At 38.8% G+C, this 19,338-nt stretch overlaps 2 protein-coding genes across 3 annotated transcripts in view; one reads left to right on the top strand and one right to left on the bottom strand.

Annotated features, from left to right (window-relative positions):
• The first annotated feature begins 19 nt into the window (after nucleotides 1–19).
• On the top strand, nucleotides 20–8,100 carry SLIRP (SRA stem-loop interacting RNA binding protein). Its single transcript, XM_028097878.2, has 4 exons — nucleotides 20–131; nucleotides 4,040–4,098; nucleotides 7,439–7,546; nucleotides 7,992–8,100. The coding sequence occupies exons 1-4, from the start codon at nucleotides 35–37 to the stop codon at nucleotides 8,061–8,063; spliced, it is 336 nt and encodes a 111-aa protein (XP_027953679.1). The 5' UTR covers nucleotides 20–34; the 3' UTR covers nucleotides 8,064–8,100.
• Nucleotides 8,101–19,338, bottom strand: part of SNW1 (SNW domain containing 1) — a 32,845-nt gene continuing 21,607 nt past the window's right edge. Inside the window, exons 8-14 of one of the 2 annotated variants that reach the window (XM_028097864.2) lie at nucleotides 18,873–18,938; nucleotides 17,092–17,208; nucleotides 15,756–15,897; nucleotides 12,698–12,794; nucleotides 10,892–11,009; nucleotides 8,871–9,034; nucleotides 8,101–8,790 (exon numbers count right to left, since the gene is read on the bottom strand). In XM_028097864.2, coding sequence (XP_027953665.1) covers nucleotides 8,592–8,790; nucleotides 8,871–9,034; nucleotides 10,892–11,009; nucleotides 12,698–12,794; nucleotides 15,756–15,897; nucleotides 17,092–17,208; nucleotides 18,873–18,938 — 903 coding nt within the window. In that variant the 3' untranslated portion in view covers nucleotides 8,101–8,591. Of the gene's footprint in view, nucleotides 9,035–10,891; nucleotides 11,010–12,697; nucleotides 12,795–15,755; nucleotides 15,898–17,091; nucleotides 17,209–18,872; nucleotides 18,939–19,338 lie in introns of both variants that reach the window. The other variant, XM_028097854.2, reaches the window with a different exon arrangement.

Here is a 19,338-nt window from a genome sequence, read left to right as displayed (position 1 = left end):
GCGACCACAGGTCACAGAGGCCCTCGATCTAAAGATGGCGGCTTCAGCAGTGAGGGGGGCTGTGGCGCTGCGTACGAGTGTTAGCCGGCCCGTGGCTTTTGTCAGAAAAATTCCCTGGACCGCGGCTTCGAGTGAGTGATGGAGACGTGTTTGGGGCGGAAGTTTTAGGTACAAGCGATCCTCAAAAGCACTGCTTTCGGCGGAATACTTAAGTCAGCGTGGTGGCTGTATTAAGAGCTGTGGTTCCTGAGCAAGCCAGTGAGCAGAAATAAAAAAATTTTTTCAATGAATCGTTCAGGGATGCCCCTTGAGCTTTTGCGGCACGTATTCAGGGTCTCCTGCCTTTCCAGAGTGATTCGGTGGAATGTTCGTTCCTTGAAAACTTAAGATTTACGATTTAGAAGGGATTATTTTGACAGTGGTGTGAAGGGTGGATTCAAACTGGCAAGATTGAAGGCAAGGAGACGCACTAAAAGGCAATTTCAACAATTTAGTCCAAAGACGAGGACCTGAAATAGGGTAGTGGTAAAAAGGGGGTCAGATTCACTTATGTTAACAAAACAGAATCAACGGTTTTTCGCGATGGCTTGAATGGGGTCAGAGTACGGAAGGAGGGAAAGGGAAGGACTTCGAGGTTTTTAGCGTTGGTGAATATCGTGGTTAGAATGTAGGGGAAGCAGGTTGAAAGAAGATGAGGAGTAAAGTTTAAATGTGTTGAGTTTGAGAAAAACCTGTGAGGTCTCCGTCAGGCCGGTGAACAGAGGAGATTGTGTATCATTGATTGAGAAGTGCACTTTGAAGCCCTGCTGCCTAGGTTAGAATTCCGCCTTGGCCATTTAGTACTTGTGTAGCCTAACGGGAGGTAATTTGGGAAGAGGGCTCACCGCTGTACCTCAGTTTCATCTATGAAATGGAGTCAGTAATACCTTCTCAATAGGAATTTTGATTGGATTAAATGAGTTTATATGTAAACCACTTAGCCTTGTGCTAGATACAGACTATGTACTCAATAAATGATAGTCGTTTTTGTGATTACTATAACTGAAGCTCATGGGAGAGGCCTAGGCTGGAGATAGAGGTTGGGAGTAATCAGTATTGAAATCTCTCACCAACATTGATTTTTGTCAGTTGCAGTTTTGAAAAAAGGTTTTTACATTTGCTTACCAAAAATTAAAAATCCAGTCACTTTTGTAGGTATTCATGTATCAGGTCATCTCCCTTAAACAAAAGAATGGAACTGGGAATTACTTTCCTCTTAGCTTTTGTGGCCCAGGTGTGAGTAGTAGAATGGGAAATAGATTGGTTTGGGTCCCACCTTCTTAATATGTAGCAGATGAATATCTAGGCAGTACAATGTCTTGCTTAGGCCCTGTGAAACTGTAAAGGCACAGGGCGTCATCTTGCAGTTGCAAGTTTCCAGACCATAATGGGTTGGTTTAAAACTCATAAAAAGAGTCTGTGTAGGGTGCCTGGGTGGCTCAGTTGGTTGGGCAACTGTCTTTGGCTCAGGTCATGATCCTGGAGTCTCTGGATTGAGTCCCGCATCCGGGCTCCCTGCTCGGCAGGGAGTCTGCTTCTCCCTCTGACCCTCCCCCCTCTCATGTGCTCTCTCTCATTCTGTCTCAAATAAATAAATAAAATCTTTTTAAAAAAAAGAGTCTGTGTAACATATAACTTAGAAGCAGTCTCAGTTCATTGATACATTCAGCAAATATTTCAGGAGTATCTGTGGTTGGTGTTCTTGGTGCTTGCAGCAGTTTTCCCGTAGCAGTTATAGGTAATTGGGAAGAGGGTTACCTTCCAGAGCTTGTTTGTTTTGGAAGTGAATGTTTTCCAGAACTTTTTAATACCTGGTTTAAAATATGCATATTTAACACTATTTTGTGTTCTCGAGCAAGCCAGTGAGCAGAAATAAAAAGTTTTTTTCAGTGAATCGTTCAGGGATGCCCCTTGAGCTTTTGCGGCACGTATTCAGGGTCTCCTGCCTTTCCAGAGTGATTCGGTGGAACGTTCGTTCCTTGGAAACTTTTACAACTTACGTAACAAAGATTTACAATTTAGAAGGGATTATTTTGACAGTGGTGTGAAGGGTGGATTCAAACTGGCAAGATTGAAGGCTTATATGGTATTCCTTACAAATGTGGATTTTAGTTTCTCTTGAAGACTCAGCTGACCTGGTCACACAGGGTCCGTGTCCCCCACACGGGTACAGTCCAGGGACCTCACAGTGACCACGCTCTCTGGCCAGGCCCTGAGCTTTCCGGCAGGCCACCGTCCCTATTCCACTCCCCTCACCTGCCAGGGTCCTGGGGCTCTGGGTGGGGTCCCACCAACTCGCTGTGTGAGGATGTTCTGATGCTGATCCATGAGGTCCTGAATTTGCCGAATGTTTGACCAACTGTTAGAGCTCTTCAGAAATTTAGTCCCTGTGGGTTGTTGAAGGATTACTAGGCATTTATTCATTCAGCAAATATTGCCCTACTGTGTTCAATTACTGTTGACATAGGGGACTCAACACTCAGGGAGTTTATGGTGTAGTGGTGAGGGTGAGGAGACTTAAAACAGATACAGGCAGTTGTTGAACCAGTGAGGTTTAGATGAACTAGGGGAAAATAACCCAGTAATATGAAATATAGATCAGCGAAAGTATAAGCACTGCAGTTCAGAAGAGATCAGGTAGTTTTTTAAGATTATCTACTATGCATCTTTGAGGCCTTACGGGGATAGTACATTGCCTTGTATTGCAGTAGAAGCCCAATAAAATAATATTCAGTGGATATATTTGGCCAGGGTCCTGAAGGATAGTTATAATTAAGCAGCGAGAAATAGGATTACTGACATAGCAAGGGGAAAGAATGACAGGCAAAGATGGGAATCCATAGGACAGATAAATAGAATTTCAATTGCCATACTAGAGAGTAACTATGGGCCAGCAATGGGTAATAAGGCAGGAAGGGTAAGTAGGGTCATCTCAACAAATTTTAGAGTGTCACCTATTTAACCAAGTGTAAACTTTATGAAAGGCAAGTAAATTGAGCTTTTATTTGAAAATTTCTAACATGACTAGCAACATACTTACTGTATTTTAATGATCTGTTTTCTGTGTGAGTTTCTCACAGGGATTATTATCCATGCACCTAGTACAGTAACTGATGAAGACATTCATTATCTGCTGGGAGTGATGAGTATAGTCAGCTCAGCAATTTATTTGTGTATGCCCCCACCCCATCATCTCCCCAAATCTCTGGCGCATTGCAGCTTTATACAGATGGTTCCTGACTTACAATGGTTTGGTTTACAGTTTTTTGACTTTACAGTGGTGTGAAAGTGATAGGCATTCTAAAGAAACTATACTTCAAATTTTTCAATTTTGATTTTTTTCCCATGCTAGTGATAGGCAGTATGATACTCTCTTGTGATATGAGGCAGCAGCATCAGCAAGGTGCAGCTCCCAGTCAGCCATGTGATCACGAGGATAAACAACTGATAGACTTACAGCCATTTTGTCCCCATATAACCATTCTGGTTTTCATTTTCAGTAGTCAATAAATTACATGAGAAATTCAAAACTTTATTATAAAATAGGCTATGTGTTGGATGGTTTTGCCCAATTGTAGGTGAATGTAAGTGTTCTGAGCATGTTTAAGGTAGGCTAGGCTAAGCTATGATGTTCAGTAGGTTAGGTGTATTAAATGCATTTTCAATTTATGATAGTTTTATCAATGTAGCCCCATCATAACTTGAGGACGATCTGTAGTCAATACCATAGCTACTTCTTAATCTTAAGGCTTCAAGGAAATGCAAATGGTAGTTCCTGTTCACAAGAAGTTTGGGGACTCTAGGTCCCCAGTCTAGGATGGAGGATACAAAATACATTAACTACTTTTTTTTTTTTTAAGTAATCTCTATGCCCAACGTGGGGCTTGAACTCAACCCTGAGATCAAGAGTCACATGCTCTACCATCTGAGCCAACCAGGTGCCCCAAATATATTAACTAATAAATTAACTACTTTTAACATGTTTTCTCCTCCTATACAGGTGAGCTGAGAGAACACTTTGCACAGTTTGGCCATGTACGAAAGTGCACTGTACCCTTTGTGAGTATTATCTTTAAAAAAAATGTTATCCTTTAATTATTGATCTTCTGATTTTATCCTTGAACTCTTGACTGTTTGTTAAAGCATATCAGCTTATATAACTTTTAATGGAGTGAAGCTATTCATAGTGTTTATTGATAAAATTGTGGGTGATAGTGATTAAAAAGTAAAAAAAACCTTATCTTGTATAACAAATTAGCACACATTTTTTTTTCTAAAGATTTATTTGAGAGAGAGAGAGAGAGGGAAAGCACAGAGGGAGAATGAGAGGGAGAAGCAGACTCCCAGCTGAGCAGAGAGCCTGATGTGGGGCTCGATCACAGGACCCTGAGATCATGACCAGAGCTGTAGGCAGACGCTTAACCAACTGAGCTACCCAGGTGCCCCAAATTACCACACACTTAGGGACTCAAAACAACACACATATATATTAACTCACAGTTTCTGCAGATCAGAAGTCTGGGCACAGCCTTGCTGAGTCTTCTGCTTGGGGTCTCACATAGCTACAGTCAGGCATGAGCTGGGACTTTGGTCTCATCAGAGGCTCAAAGGCTCAGTTGGGAAAGACTGATTTTCAAGTTCTCTCAGGTTGTTGGCAGAAGTCATCTTTGAACTGTACGACTGAAATACCTACTTTTTTGCTGGCTTTCAGCTTGTAGGGACCTGCAGTTCCTTGTTACCTGGCAGGTGTGTGGGCTCTCTCCCAGCATGGCAGCTTACTTCTTCAGTCAGCAGGGGAGTTTCTCCATTCTGTTAAGACTGCCTTGTAACATAGTCATGGGAGTGACATCGCATCACCTTTGCTATATAACCTGATCAGGGGAGCAGCATCCCATCATTTTTGCCACATTCTTTTGCTTAGAAGCATGTCACAGGTCCCTCACACACCCAAGAGGAGGGGATTATTCAGAGCGTTAACATAGTGGGACATACGGAGATCATGGAACTATCTTAGAATTCTGCCTACTCCAGTATTACAATAAGGACTTGATACTAGAGGATGATTTTATCATCAAACTAATTGGCAGAGAATATCTATTTTAAACTTCATCCTTATTAAATGTTTTTTTCTTTTAGTGTTTTTATATTTGTTACATTTTCTTTGCTTTCTAAGGAAGATTTAGAAATCAGTTTATAAATTTGTTCTACTTTATCCTGGGCTGTATTTGTCTGGGGGCTTTCTAGAATTACTGCATTTTTGGGGGTGGGTTGGGAGTACACTATAGTTCACCTCAACTGCTTCACTAAAACTGCCCCTTTTTTCCTCATGGCACTGAAAAGGCTACGGCAAAATATTAACCTAAAGTAATTAAAATTCTTAACTCTTGATTTCATGTTAGTTGCATTCCAAGGATCTAATAGATTACTCATCTCTGGTGCTAGTGAGGGTATAGGGAAGCTGGCACTGAAATTGTTCAGAAGTTTACTTCATTTCTGAAGGGTAGTTTGGCAAAATCAAAACTAAGAATTTGCATTTGCTTTGATGTAGCAATTCCATTTTTAGGAATTCTACAGAAATGGTATGGTCAAGAATGTTCAAAGCAGCATTGTTTAATAATATAACTGGAAAGAACCTAAATGTTCATTAATGGGATTAAATAGGTATTAATTCATTGATACAATGGAGTTTTAATACAGTTGATTAAAAGAACGAGGCACAAGTATTACACAAAAATGTTTATGAGTTTAAAAACTACAATTTTACAAAGAGGATGAAATTTCTCTTTTTTTGATGAGCATTAAAAAAAATTTTTCCTGGGGCACCTGAGTGGCTAAATCCATTAAGTGTCTGACTCTTGATCTCAGTTCAGGTTTCAGTCTCAGGGGTTGTGAATTCAAGCCCTGCTTTGGGCTCCACGCTACATAGGCGTGGAACCTACTTAAAAATATCTCCAAAAATAGTAACACATTTTTCTTGGTTGCCATTTCGTTCTTAAAAGTATAAGCAAGATTATTTAGGACCTAGAGTTAACGTCTTAGATTTAAACAAAAGAAAACTTTGATTCTTGCTAAAACTAAGTAAAATGTAACAGGAGAAAAGTTTTTTTTTTTTTAAGATTTTATTTATTTATTTGTCAGAGAGAGTGCACAAGCAGAGAGAACAGCAGGCAGAGGAGGAGGGACAAACAGGCTCCTACTGAGCAGGGAGCCCAATGTGGGACTTGATCCCAGCCAAAAGCAGATGCTTAACTGACTGAGCCACCCAAGCGCCCAGAAATCCAGGTTCCTGTAACTTAGATATATAGTACCTAAGTTTTGCATAAACACAAATTTTTTAAGGCTTTTACTTAAAGAAATGGCCATATGGAAGTAGAGGAGAAATTGTAGCTGAGGTAAGGAGTGAATCACTGGGATATTACCAGAAACTTTTCCTGCAGTCTAGGTTAAGACTTAAAAAGTCACCTTTTAAATATGGGGGCAATTTCTAAAAATTTGGTTTGGGGGCTGGTGCAGAGCACAACATAACTTTGTCACAAGATTGATGAGGTACACTGAGTAAATAGACATCTTTATATCTGTTCTTAAATAGTAGGACTGGTCAGGTGGGGGCAGGGTGCATCCAAACACACTAGAATCTTTTCCACTTGTGCTGTGTATAGGTTGGATGATAAGCACTCTGCCTTTTGCACAAGGGGAAGTAGCGTTACTGTAAGTCTGGAGCTAGGTAAATAAGGGTAATGTATATTTTTTTTTCTATTTTTCATTAGGACTATATAATTATAATGGTAGTGGTGGTGATGAGAGTAATTGGTCTCCAAAATTAACAGAAATGAACTAGGTTTCGAGGCTTAATTTTTTAGTTTCTAAAAGTGAGGAAGTTAGAAACAGAGTTTCTTTATGTGATCAAAGTGTCCCTTTATTGGGGCACCTGGGTGGCTTAGTCGTTAAGAGTCTACCTTCGGCTCAGGTCATGATCCCAGGGTCCTGGGATCGAGTCCCACATTGGGCTCTCTGCCCCGCGGGAAGTCTGCTTCTCCCTCTCCCACTCCCCCTGCTTGTGTTCCCTCTCTCGCTGTCTCTCTCTCTGTCAAATAAATGAAATAAAAATAAAATAAAAAAAGTCCCTTTATTATTGTTAGTGTAGTTTGTATCTCGAATGACAGAAACCTCACTACCCGTATTTTACTTCCTCCAATGGCAGCAGAAAAGCAAAATGTTAAGATTAACTCAAGGGTTAACCTTTGGTAACTAGGAGGGTAAGTATGTATTAAAACAAGGTTTTTGACATTTATTAAAATGTCAGTTATCCCATTTTGGCAGATGAAAAAGTTGGTGATTTGGAGCTTATGGAAACTTTCTGCAGTTCATGATTAATCTTTTTTAAATTTTGAATTTTTAGGACAAAGAGACTGGATTTCACAGAGGTATGGGTTGGATTCAGTTTTCTTCAGAAGAAGAACTTCAGAACGCACTACAACAAGAAAATCATATTCTTGATGGAGTAAAGGTAAATATTTTTCTGTATAACATCATGAGCTTTCTGTGTATCAGTTTAGTAGGTCAGAAGTATGGAATGACAAGGACTTTGGGAGATTTGTAACTTAAGTTCCCTTAATATTGGTTAAAGAATGGTGGTGGGTAGAGTGCCCATTATAAAATGTCTGGAGAGGGTAGTTTAGGAAGACCCTTTAATAGTTAGCAAGGTATATTCTAACACAGAACAGCAGTCTACTTACAAAGTAGGGAGACTGGGGTTGAAATCCTGGCTTTGCCACTTACTATGCAACCTTGGGTTAAACTGACTTAGTCTTAAGACCAGGGAACAAATAACACCCTCTTGACTTACTGGTGCTGACTCCCTCATAAATAGGCAGTCTTAAAGTGGCAGTTTTCAGTTGTAAGTTTTTGCAGATACTGTCTTTCCTTACAATGCTTATTTGATTTTTTTTTAGCTCCATGTTCAAGCTCAAAGACCAAAAGTTTTGCAAGGGGATCAAACATCTGATGAAGAGAAAGATTTTTGAGACTATTACTACCTATTAAAGTAAACAAAATTAAAAATTTTGTCTAAATGTTTTTATTTGAAACAAATAGTTGCACCAAGCAAGAGCTTACTTTCCCCACTCCAAATTAAAACAGAGCGTAATAGGGGCAAACGTCATTTGGCAGGACAGTTCCAGTATGTGAACATCCTTCTTTTCCTTGTGGTTGGGGCAACTTTATTCATCAGCAGTCATTCTTACACAAAATATTAACCCCAAAGTACTAATGTCACATGAAAGGAAGTGGTCTTAATTTCATGTGTGGGGCAGTATGTTCTATAAATGCCAAAAGGTAGGAGAAGCACAAACACAACCCACTCTTTAAAAAAAACTAAATAGTTGAAAGAATTTTCCATCCCCTCCCACCCCTTACTCCCGTAATAAAAAGTAGTGCTGGGGTCTGACACCCAGATTTGGTTTTTATCCTGGCCATTTACAAAGTGTTTGCCCATCTGACTTGCATCATTAGGGTTATGGATAAAAGTTCATTCACTTTGAAGAGAGGTGTATCTACTCCTTCCTCCTCTTCTTGCCTTCATGCTCATGTTCCTTGGGGCGGCTGCTATCTGAGGGTCTTTTAGAGCCACCGTGCTGTTTGGCTTCTTCCAAAAACTTGTCCAAACCAAAAGGATCTTCCTCAAACTGAACTGGTCCTTCTCGGCCTCTTTGCCTACGGTCTGAACCAGAAAACTCCTTATCGGGAACAAATCTAGGGAAAAAGAGAAAGGACTATGAACTACTTTGTTTTCACTGGTGCAAACAATGAAACTGAGCTGTCTGCCTTGGTACCTGTTGGTCTTTATTCTGGCTTCTAGGTCATCACCATACATGTCCTTGTCCAGATTTTTACTGGGCCTGTAAATATTCTGGGCCATATCTTTACCACCTCTCCAGGCTTGATCATAAACGTTGTAAATTTCATCTTCTCCACCTGCAAAACCACTGTCCATACCCTGTGGGAAAATGACATTAAATAAAAATGTATTATTAAAAGTTGGATCTGATTACATTCATGTAATCATTTATAGCACACATTTTCAGCAATCTGAATTGCAAATTAAAAAGATCTTCATAAAAAAACAAAGTCCATAAACTTTTATTCTTACCACCTTTGGTCCTTAGATTAAGTAAAGTGCTAATTAACAAGTTTGACCACTTGAGTGAAGTAGTCATTAAAATTGGAGAGTATAAGCAGGTACTTAACAATTTCAGTTGTACAGACAGTGGCAAGAAGATAAAAGAACCGTAAAGTATTTATCTGATGTTATTTACTTATTAAGTAATTAAGTTCTTTGCCCAACATGGGGTTTGAACTCACAACCCCAAGATTAAGAGTTGGACGCTGTACTGACAGTTATCTCATGGCATTTAGAATAATAATGCTATATCCCTTAACTCCCTGAGAACATAACTATTATAGCATGGGACAATAAGGCTCTTAATGAAAATCCTAAGTCGACAACAAACAAATTTGTTTCATATATTTGGATGGTTCCTTAATACAGGGATGTGCTTTTTTAGAAAAAATTTTATCACAGCTTTGAAATAAGCTTAAGCTTGTAAGAGGTGACTGACTGTCATAAATACTTAGGTGGAACTTTCATACCTAACACCCCTTTGCTCAGGCTGGTGAGTTACCACTGCATTGTGTTTAAGAACACAACCTTTGAAATCAAACGTTTGAATCTTCTATCAATTTCTAGCTAAACCTCTATGTGTCTCAATTTCCTCATATATAAGTAGAGATTATAATAAATAGTATGACTTAATAGGTTTTTGTAAGGATTAAGTGAGATAATAAAAGTGAAAGACTTAGAACAATGCCAGGAATGTAAAAAAGTACCCAATAAAGAGCTTACTCAAATACTACCTTCAAATCTTAAAGCCTCCAAGTCATAATAAATTCTTCCCCTCTGTATCCCAGTAGAACATTATACTTCCATATTTTTATTGCAGTCTGCCCTGTCCTTATTTATACATATATATGTCTTTTCCGGTAGAAGGTTCCTTGAGGGCAAAGGCATATCCATCTTTGATCTCACTGTCTTTAGCACAGTATATAATCACTGTTGGGTGGATGAACACATAAAGGCACTTCTTCCGGCCTAATGTATCCTAGCTAGTTAATAATGATAGGTATTAGAAATCACATTTCCTGACAACTAGTCTAGCACTTAAATTTAGTTTTATAGCTTCACCTTTTAAAGATCTCAAGTTATGTTTCTTTAGCATTAAGTTTGTTTTTCAAAGATCAACAAAAAACCCAAGAGATACTTTTGAAGGACACTGGCTTTACTTTATAAATAAAAGACTGATATACTAAAACCAAGTTTTGTCACCTTATTTCTTTCATTTTCTACCAGTGTCTTAAATCTTAGCCAACTTTAAGAGGTCAAAATCAGAGTTGTTTCATCTTACATCAAATAAGATGAGATGAGATAAAACAGTTCTGGGGCGCCTGGGTGGCTCAGTTGGTTAAGCGACTGCCTTCGGCTCAGGTCGTGATCCTGGAGTCCCGGGATCAAGTCCCGCATCAGGCTCCCTGCTCAGCAGGGAGTCTGCTTCTCCCTCTGACCCTCCCCCCTCTCATGTGCTCTCTCTCTCTCTTATTCTCTCTCTCAAATAAATAAAACCTTTAAAAAAAAAGATAAAACAGTTCTGTAAGTCACAACACGCAACTTCTAATTTTTTTTCTCTCACTATGCCAGCACACCTTAGGCTGATCAATCTATGATATGTTAGTTTTCTTTTCCCCGAGGACTGGTATTCACATCAACATTTAAGACATGCTATTTCTAAACTCCTCGTACCTTGGACTGGTTGAAAAGCCTTTGGTCATACTGAACTTCATTGGACGTCCGAGGATTGGGCACACCAAGAGCAATGACTTCACTGATATCTCGATTTTCATTTCTCTGTAGTTTCGACCTGTTTCAAAATACAATGTCACTAACAAAACTCTTCACAGACAAGCTGAATTTCAATTTAAATACAACCAATCTCAGAAGCAAAGTTAACGAATACGTCCTGTTCATATCTTGTGAACATATATCCCCTGATAATGCATAATCAGGTTGGTAGTCCTTACAGCATTTCAGAGACATGGTTATTAGAACAGGTAGGGTTTTACAATCAGGCCCTCCTGTTAGCTGAAAAGAACTGTCAAGGGACTCACTCTGGACATTAAGTCTTTAATAGAAGCAATCACCTTACAGAGAGAGCATGCTGAGATATGAAATTGCTACAGTCTGTATTTGCTATTATACGAGGATTGGGGGGGACTAGATGCAAATCAGATGTATCATATGAATCACTTTCAATAAGCCAGAATCTGTTCTTACCTAAACCACATTTAGTAATTTTATCCTATTAGAATTTTGAGGAAAACATGTCAATGACTGAATTACTCAGTCTGATTTTCAATATTCAGATTATCTTAATTCCCCTGCTGTTTCAGTATGTATGCAATCTACACTGTAATGAAACCATGGTAACTGTCATTTATTTTACCAGAAACTCAGGTCTTAAAATAATTTCTATAGACAACCTGATTTTCACCCAATCACAAGCTTACAGCTTTTCTATGTTATCAATTCTCATAACCACTTTACTGGTTTTAAGGGCCCAATTTATCTACAGAGTCCTTTTGATTTTTACAGCTTGGGAATTTCAGACCGAGAGTATCATTAATTGTGCACTTTCATATTCATTCCTCTCTCTTCTACACTGCACATTTACCCACAACTGTAAATTCAGATTTTCTGCTTCTCCATGACTTCACTTATCCAGGGAGATGAGCTATGCCATTATTAAATAACAAAGAGCACCACCAGCAGGAATCATCTTTTTCGTGTTTAAGACATGACTTGGAAAAATGGATTGTATCAGCTCACAAAGTGATTAGAGCATGGAAAACTCATATGGAAAGAAAATGCTTTATATTTGCATTTAACCCTCACTCAGAATTCAGTGCTCAGCCTTTGGTGAAGCATAAACTTTACCAATCCTCACTTTAGTGCAAGTCCCCATACATGTATTTTGCTTGTTCCATTCAGGTCTGTACTTATTAGCAGTGTTGTGTTAAGTTTCCCAAGTAATTTTATATGGTAGCTCTGTCTTTCTGAATTTTAAGTGAACTACTCATGAGAAGAGGCCAATTTTCACTTCTCACAAAACCTGCTCTTGTCCCCCATTGTACTCGGGATGGCCCTCTGCATGTAGGATCTCAATGAAGGTATAGAATCTTCTTCCCTGTCTAGAGGAATAGGCGCATAAGTTTGTCTCACCACTTGAAACAGGCAAAGAACAGACCAGAACAGTCCTATCTACTACCTTCTTTTCACAAACATGATCTGAATTCCCTTTTCTATATCCCTATCATTCACAAGTCCCGCTAACTCTATAAGGTGATGAGAAAGGATTTCTTTTAGGGACAGTCAATTTTCTGCTAAGAAAAGTAGATAGTTTAGTGTAAGAAAATAAGTGCTGATTTAGTAAGTTATCAATCTAGAGGAAAGGGAAAGAAGCAAAACTGGTCTCAGTGGACTAAACCTCTTCTCGAAAAGGTTCACAAAACCCACTCCTCATAATTTGCATTTCTTTCAAATAGCACCTACCTCTTATCAGGAGCTGCCCTGGAAAGATTCCTGTCGTGCTGTCTCTCTTTTCGCCTGTCATGCCGGATTTCATCCCTCTCACGTGCCTCCCCATCCTCTGTGTGAAGAGAGTTGAAAATTACTTCATCACTATATTACCCATTAATATTTGGAACAAGAGAATATTCTCTAACCCATGACAGATAATTCCATGAATTTCTTTATAGTCACACTCAGCCCTTTTAACTCAGTTGCAATTAATTTAAATCCAACAGTATTTGTTTAATTCTTTTTTGAATGTGAATTCCAGAATCATGCATGCAGCTCAAGTGTTTAGAGGTAAAGTATACTGATGACTTTAACTTAATTTGAAATGCATCAGAATTGCAAGGTGAATTGATAGATGGATAGAAAGATCAGTAGATAGATGATAAAGCAAATTAAGCAATGTTAACTGTTAAAAAAAAGTTAATTGTAGAATCTAGGTGGTGGAGATATGGGTGTTCATTGTATAATTCTTTCAACTTTTTTGTATGTTTCAAAACTGTCATATTAAAATTTCAACAGGGCGCCTGGGTGGCTCGGTTGTTAGGGGTCGGCCTTCGGCTCAGGTTGTGATCCCAGGGTCCTGGGATCGAGCCCCACGTCGGGCTCCCTGCTCGGTGGGAAGCCTGCTTCTTCCTCACCCACTCCCCCTGCTTGTGTTCCCTCTCTCGCTGTGTCTCTGTCAAATAATAAAATCTTTAAAAAAAAATTTTTTTTTTCAGGAAAAATTATGTGTAAATTTACCCTTACATTTTCAAAGACTGGCTGAATAAAGAACCTTTTGCTCGTGGTCCACAGGGGCTGGTTATATCTTGATCTCTACCTACTGTGTTTATGTCTATCTTCATTTTCTCTTCTCTCTCCAGTCTGAAGGGATACAGCTTTGGAGCCAGCCTGTCTGGATTCAAGTCCTGTTCCTATGATAGATTAACCATGTGACCTCATACAGGTCACTCAGCCACTCTGAGCCTTAGTCTCCTCCTCTGTAAAATGGTGACAATCCTAGAACCACTGGAAGGGGTTGCTGGAGCCAGGATTATAACGGCAATACATGTAAAGTGCTCACAGTGGTGTCTTCCATAAGCAATCAATAAACGTTAGTTCTTTTTAATATCTGACAACACATTTTTCAGAATTTTAGCTAATTCCTCAAGAACCATTCTTAATTTCTTACCAGTGTAGAGACTTAGATACAGGGAAATCTGACGTCTAATTACCTTCAGTGGCTAAGTGTATGTACAACAGGTAGGTTTTTGTATCTTGCCTCACTGAGTCATTCATATATGATTCAAGGATGTGGATCACTACTTATAATTCTGGTTACTTCTCTATAGCTGAACTCTGGACTCCTATAACCAACTGCCTGCTTGACACCTCCATCTTAAACTTAACATGTCTACAACTAAAGTAAACTTTCCCTCCCAAACCTCTTCCCCTGCAGTCTTCCTACTATTAGTAAATGGCAACTCAATCCCTCCCAATTGCTCATGTCAAAAGTTGTGGAGTCATCCTTGACTCTTTTTCTTCCATACCTCTACCTAATCCATAAGCAAATTTTGTCAGCTCTCTCTCCATGGTCTGTATTTGACCATGTTTTCCCTGCCTCTCATCATCATCTCTCATCTGGTCACTGCAGTAGCCCTCCAAATGGTTTCCCTACTCCTCCACATGCCCATTTCACAGCCTGCTCATATATGGCAGATCATGCTGCTCTCCTCAAAGTCTTCAACTGCTTCCCATGTTATCTGAAGTGAAAGCCATGTCGCTAAAATGGCTGAAAGAGCACACACGATCTGGCCACTACTCTTCCTATTTACTCTAACTACTCCGACGCCTCATCTACTATTCAGCTTTCTTACTCCAATCCAGCTATACTGGCTCCTGCTTTTCCTTTAACACGACAGGTATACTCCCAACTCAAGGCCTTTGCACTTGCTGTTCCTTCTATCTGGGATGCTCTTCAAAGCCCCAGATATCTACAAGGCTCACTTCCTTACTTCCTTCAAGTTTCTGTGCTAATGTTACCATCTCAGAAGTGAGGTCCATTCTGACCACCCTCTCCTTCTGGCACTTCCTGTTTTATTTTTCTCCATAGCAATTATTACTGTACTATTATCACTAATCATCTAGTAATGATAATTAACTTTTTTGGTCTGTTTACACTCACTAGAATGTTCACTACTATACCCCCAACCTAACAGAAATCCTTGTGTCTAGAAGAGAACCTTGCATATCGTAGATGCTCAATATGAATTGAGTGAATGAATAATTGTACTAGTTTAGGATTTATTAACGAAACAAACCGCCCTCACAACTTTCTTGAATTAGAATTAGTCTTCTCACTCTAAATGAATTAATACACCAGTGTAAACACTAAATAAAGCCAGAGAGAAAATATTGGCAGATTTAATGATTACAGGTTTATTAGCCTACAAGTAAGAAAAAGTGGATTATTTTACTATGTGGGAAAGCTGAATTATTCAGTTGGAGATCTCATTTTTCTAAGTTTCAAGAAAATTAAAATGAGAGAAAAATCAAGCCCATCACTTGAGTAATACATGATTTTTAAAAGTACATTACTCTGAACTTTAAAAATGTCCACTGTAGTCCCATACTGAAGGCCCTTCTTTAAATATATACTCTTGGGGTGCCTGGGTGGCTTAGTAGATTAAGCATCTGCCTTCAGCTCAGGTCATGATCCCAGCAACCTGGGATCCAGCCCCACATCGGTGGGGGAGGGTCCCTGCTCAGCGGGGAGTCTGCTTCTCCCTCCCCTGGCTCTTGTGCTCTTGCTCACTCCCTCTCTCTCCCTCTCAAATAAATAAAATCTTAAAAAAATACATATATATATTATTTTCTACTGCTACAGCTCAGTAGCAGAAGTTACTCTTTCATTTCTATATTATTTGTGAAATATCTACATTTTCTTTATAGGTGTGTATTAGTTTTGTGTGCAGTAAAAACAACAGTGAGTCTCTAAAATGATATGTATTGTTTGTATGGTAAATTCAACTTAGGAAAGAGAATGTCACACCTTTTTCCACATGGGTTTTGATCCCAGCTCTTCTCTCCCTGGCTTTCTGGGCCATTTCTCTAAGTTTCTCTTCATGTTTCTCCTTTTCTTTTTGCGCCATCTTTCTCTCTACTTGAGCACGCATTTCTACAGCTTCACGAGCCTGTTAGTAAAGTTGAATGTTAAATCAGACACGGTTGGGGGAAAAGTTACAGCTATCATCCAATATCCTGACTGAAGTTTAGCTTGAAAGAGCAGGTATAAAGAATTCAGATTTGTTATTGCTGGTTAAAACAAAGATTCTTGTCCACTAAAAGAAAGCTTGCCTGGAAGACACTGCAAACTTAGATTTTTCACTCTGGAAAATGTATTAGTGGTTGAAACTTATTATAATGACTCCAATAATCTTGTAAGTCACTGTTTCACTAATGCTTTCTCAGAAACAACCCAAAAAATAAAATTAAACAAGACTCTAATAAAGAAATTTTCAGTATCAATAACATAGCAGGAATTGGTTATGTGTTCAAAATCAAGCAAATCTATTTAAGATAAAGCCTTTAGCAAGAGATTTTTATAAGGGTGCTTGCTGTGATGCAGGAGATACACTTTTCTATGTTCTAAATGCATGCCATGATGTATGTGAACTTCTAGGTCACACACATTAATAATATTAATGTCATAATATTAATAGACAACCAATATTATGACTATCATTTTCTACAGCATTCATCAGAATGTTTATTTGCCCTTCTATGCTACCGACCATTTGGGAGACATCTATATTTAACAGAAAAAAAATATGAAATCTAAAAACAGCAGTCAGTCTTCTCTTTAAAAATGAGATCGGGGTGCCTAGGTGGCTCAGTCAGTTAAGCGTCTGCCTTTGGCTCAGGTCATGATCCCAGGGTCCTGGGATCGAGTCCTGCATAGGGCTCCCTGCTCAGCAGGGAGTCTGCTTCTCCCTCTGCTTCTGCCCGTCTCTCTCTCTCTCTGTCAAATGAATACATAAAATCTTAAGGAAAAAAAAATAACAATGAAATTAGCCTAGTGAACCATCGTTCTGGAATGTTGTGAGGAAGCTGGATCGCCAGTGGTAGGGTGTGTGTACAAGTCTACAAAGGCTGAGACCAGGTACAGAGCTGCAAATAGCACATGCCAAAGGTGCAAGCCTCGCTGGGTACTCAGTACTTTAGCTGAAACAGCAGTATCTTATGTAAATCAAACCATCAGGCTGAATGGCTTAAAATTTACAGTGATGTGTCAATTAAACTGGAATGAACAAACAGTATCTTAGGTAACCAAAAATGGATTTACAAATTATCAAGAGCATTAAACCCTTTCATTATAAGAGACCAACCTTCCGATCAGCAATATAGAGGGCTTCAGCCAGCTTGGCAAAGTTCTCATTGATGTGAACTGTCTGCAGGCCTCTTCCATCAGCAGCCAGACGTTTGTCTAATGGAATTGTATACCCCTGTGTGACAGCAGGCAGAAAACACCAGTCATAAAAGAGCAGCAACAGATTCTTTAAAATTAGATTTAAATATGTCCATTTTGACCACCACTGAGCTGAAGTTCTTTTTCTTACATCTTTCTTCACAATTATGCTATAGCAGCAGCTAACACCGACGACGACTTCGTGTGGAGGCCAATTCAAAGCACTTCACATCTGTGGTCCCATTTAACCCTCACAGTAACTCTGGAAGGCTGGTAACAATGCGTTTCCATTTCACAGATGCTGCTGCTGAGGTAGGGAGCTTAGGTAATGTCCCCAAGGGCACACAGTTAATAAACAGATGAGCTAAAATTTAAACTTGGGCAGTTATGATGTGAGAGCCCAAGCTCTGAGCAAATATTCTCATGTTAATAATTGTGAGTTATAATAAAAGGAAATCACTATCAAATAGCTAAGTAGTTGCTCCTCAAGTAATAGAACAGTCATACAAAAGTGGAATAAATCACTAAAATCAGAGAATATATAGGTAGTTTAATGTGCGGTACTATTTTAATGACTTGTCAGATTCTTAGAATACTGGAAGTTTTAGTAAATGGAAAAAAGATAAGTTATTTGACAGACAACTGAGATTCTTCCTGTTCTGAAATTTTGCACCCTATTTTCAATAACTCAAGGAATAGGCTTGAACATCCAGGACATTTCAGGCTTAGCTTTATTTTTCCAGATTTATGACTACATTCCCAAATGCTGACCTCTTGTCTATAGTCTTTACTGCTAATACAGGGAAGTGTTACAGAATCAGCTCAAGATACCACAGTTACATATACGTTAATCAAGCCAAAATGGACCACCAATAATTTTTTTGTTATAGGATGAGTGCATAACTTTCTTTAGGAAATAATTTATATTTAATCTACAAATTAAAGTGGCCTTCTTCACTCATCAAAAATAGAATTATGAAACACAACTTGGGGGAAATGGGGAAATAGTGATTAGAAAATATATTTCAGGGGTGCCTGGGTGACTCAGTTGGTTAAGAGTCTGACTCTTGGTTTCAGCTCAGGTCATGATCTCAGGGTCCTGAGATCGAGCCCTGTGTTGGGCTCTGCACTCAGGGCAGAGTCTGTCCCTCTCCCTCTGTTCTTCCCCTGCTTGTGTGCTCTCTCTCTCTCAAATAAATAAATAAAATGAAAAAGAAAAAGGAAGGAAAATATATTTCACATTATTTTGCAGATACTTCATGACTCCTGGAAGTATTGGTGCTTAGAGATATGAAGGATTTAAATAGCTTATGCACACATTGTTATAAACAGAAAAAAATGCTTAAAAATTGAAGCACTGAATATATCCATTTACTGTTTTGTCATATTGCCATTTAAACTGGTTTAAGAAATGATTTTAGATATCAATTTCTAAATTTTCTAAAGAATACCTATCCCTTCTCTATATGCTTCTGATAACTACAATTCACTAAAAGAATCTACACAGTATTCATGTGACTGGAATACTATGGGTTTCTACTACATTAAAAAGAAGAAAGTCACATAAGTTGGTGTTCCTTTTTGAAAACACTCAGCTAAGTGAGATGCTGAGGATTTAATGAAAGTTTCTGAGGCTAAAGCTCCTTCCTGTTTCCCAGCAGGTTCTAATAGTAGGAGACTGATTTTATGAAACTTAATTACCTTTGCATTTTTCCAGTTTGAAATACAAGGAGGGATCTTCCACTCTTGTTGCTCCTTCACGGTCATCTGAGTGGACAAAAGAATGGAAGAAGAGACATTTTCCTATTTGTAGTCCAGCTAAAAACCTATGTACAATGTTCTCTTCAAAGACAGTTTAATAAACATTGACATGTGAATAGATTTAGTCAAAGGTCAAAATTCCATTTGTTTGGTAGCACTATATACTATGTTCCCATACCATTGATTCTAGTAATAACTTTAATATAAAAAATGGAAAATAATCTACAAATTATTTTTGACAATTATTAATGCTGGTGAGTATTTTTCCATATTTAAAGTGATATGAGAGGCACCTAGGTGGCTCAGTCAGTTGAGTGTTTAATACCTCTTGGTTTTGGCTCAGGTCATGATCTTAGGGTCGTAGGATCAAGCCCTGCACTGGGCTCTGCTCTCAGCGGAGGGTCTG

Source organism: Eumetopias jubatus, unplaced genomic scaffold (assembly GCF_037043125.1).
Source record: "Eumetopias jubatus isolate StellerSeaLion01/CBP00866 unplaced genomic scaffold, mEumJub1_p1.0 scaffold_7, whole genome shotgun sequence".
NCBI classification, from domain to species: domain Eukaryota; kingdom Metazoa; phylum Chordata; class Mammalia; order Carnivora; family Otariidae; genus Eumetopias; species Eumetopias jubatus.
Note: the sequence above shows the minus strand (reverse complement) of the source record. Positions and strands in the feature narration are given on the sequence as shown.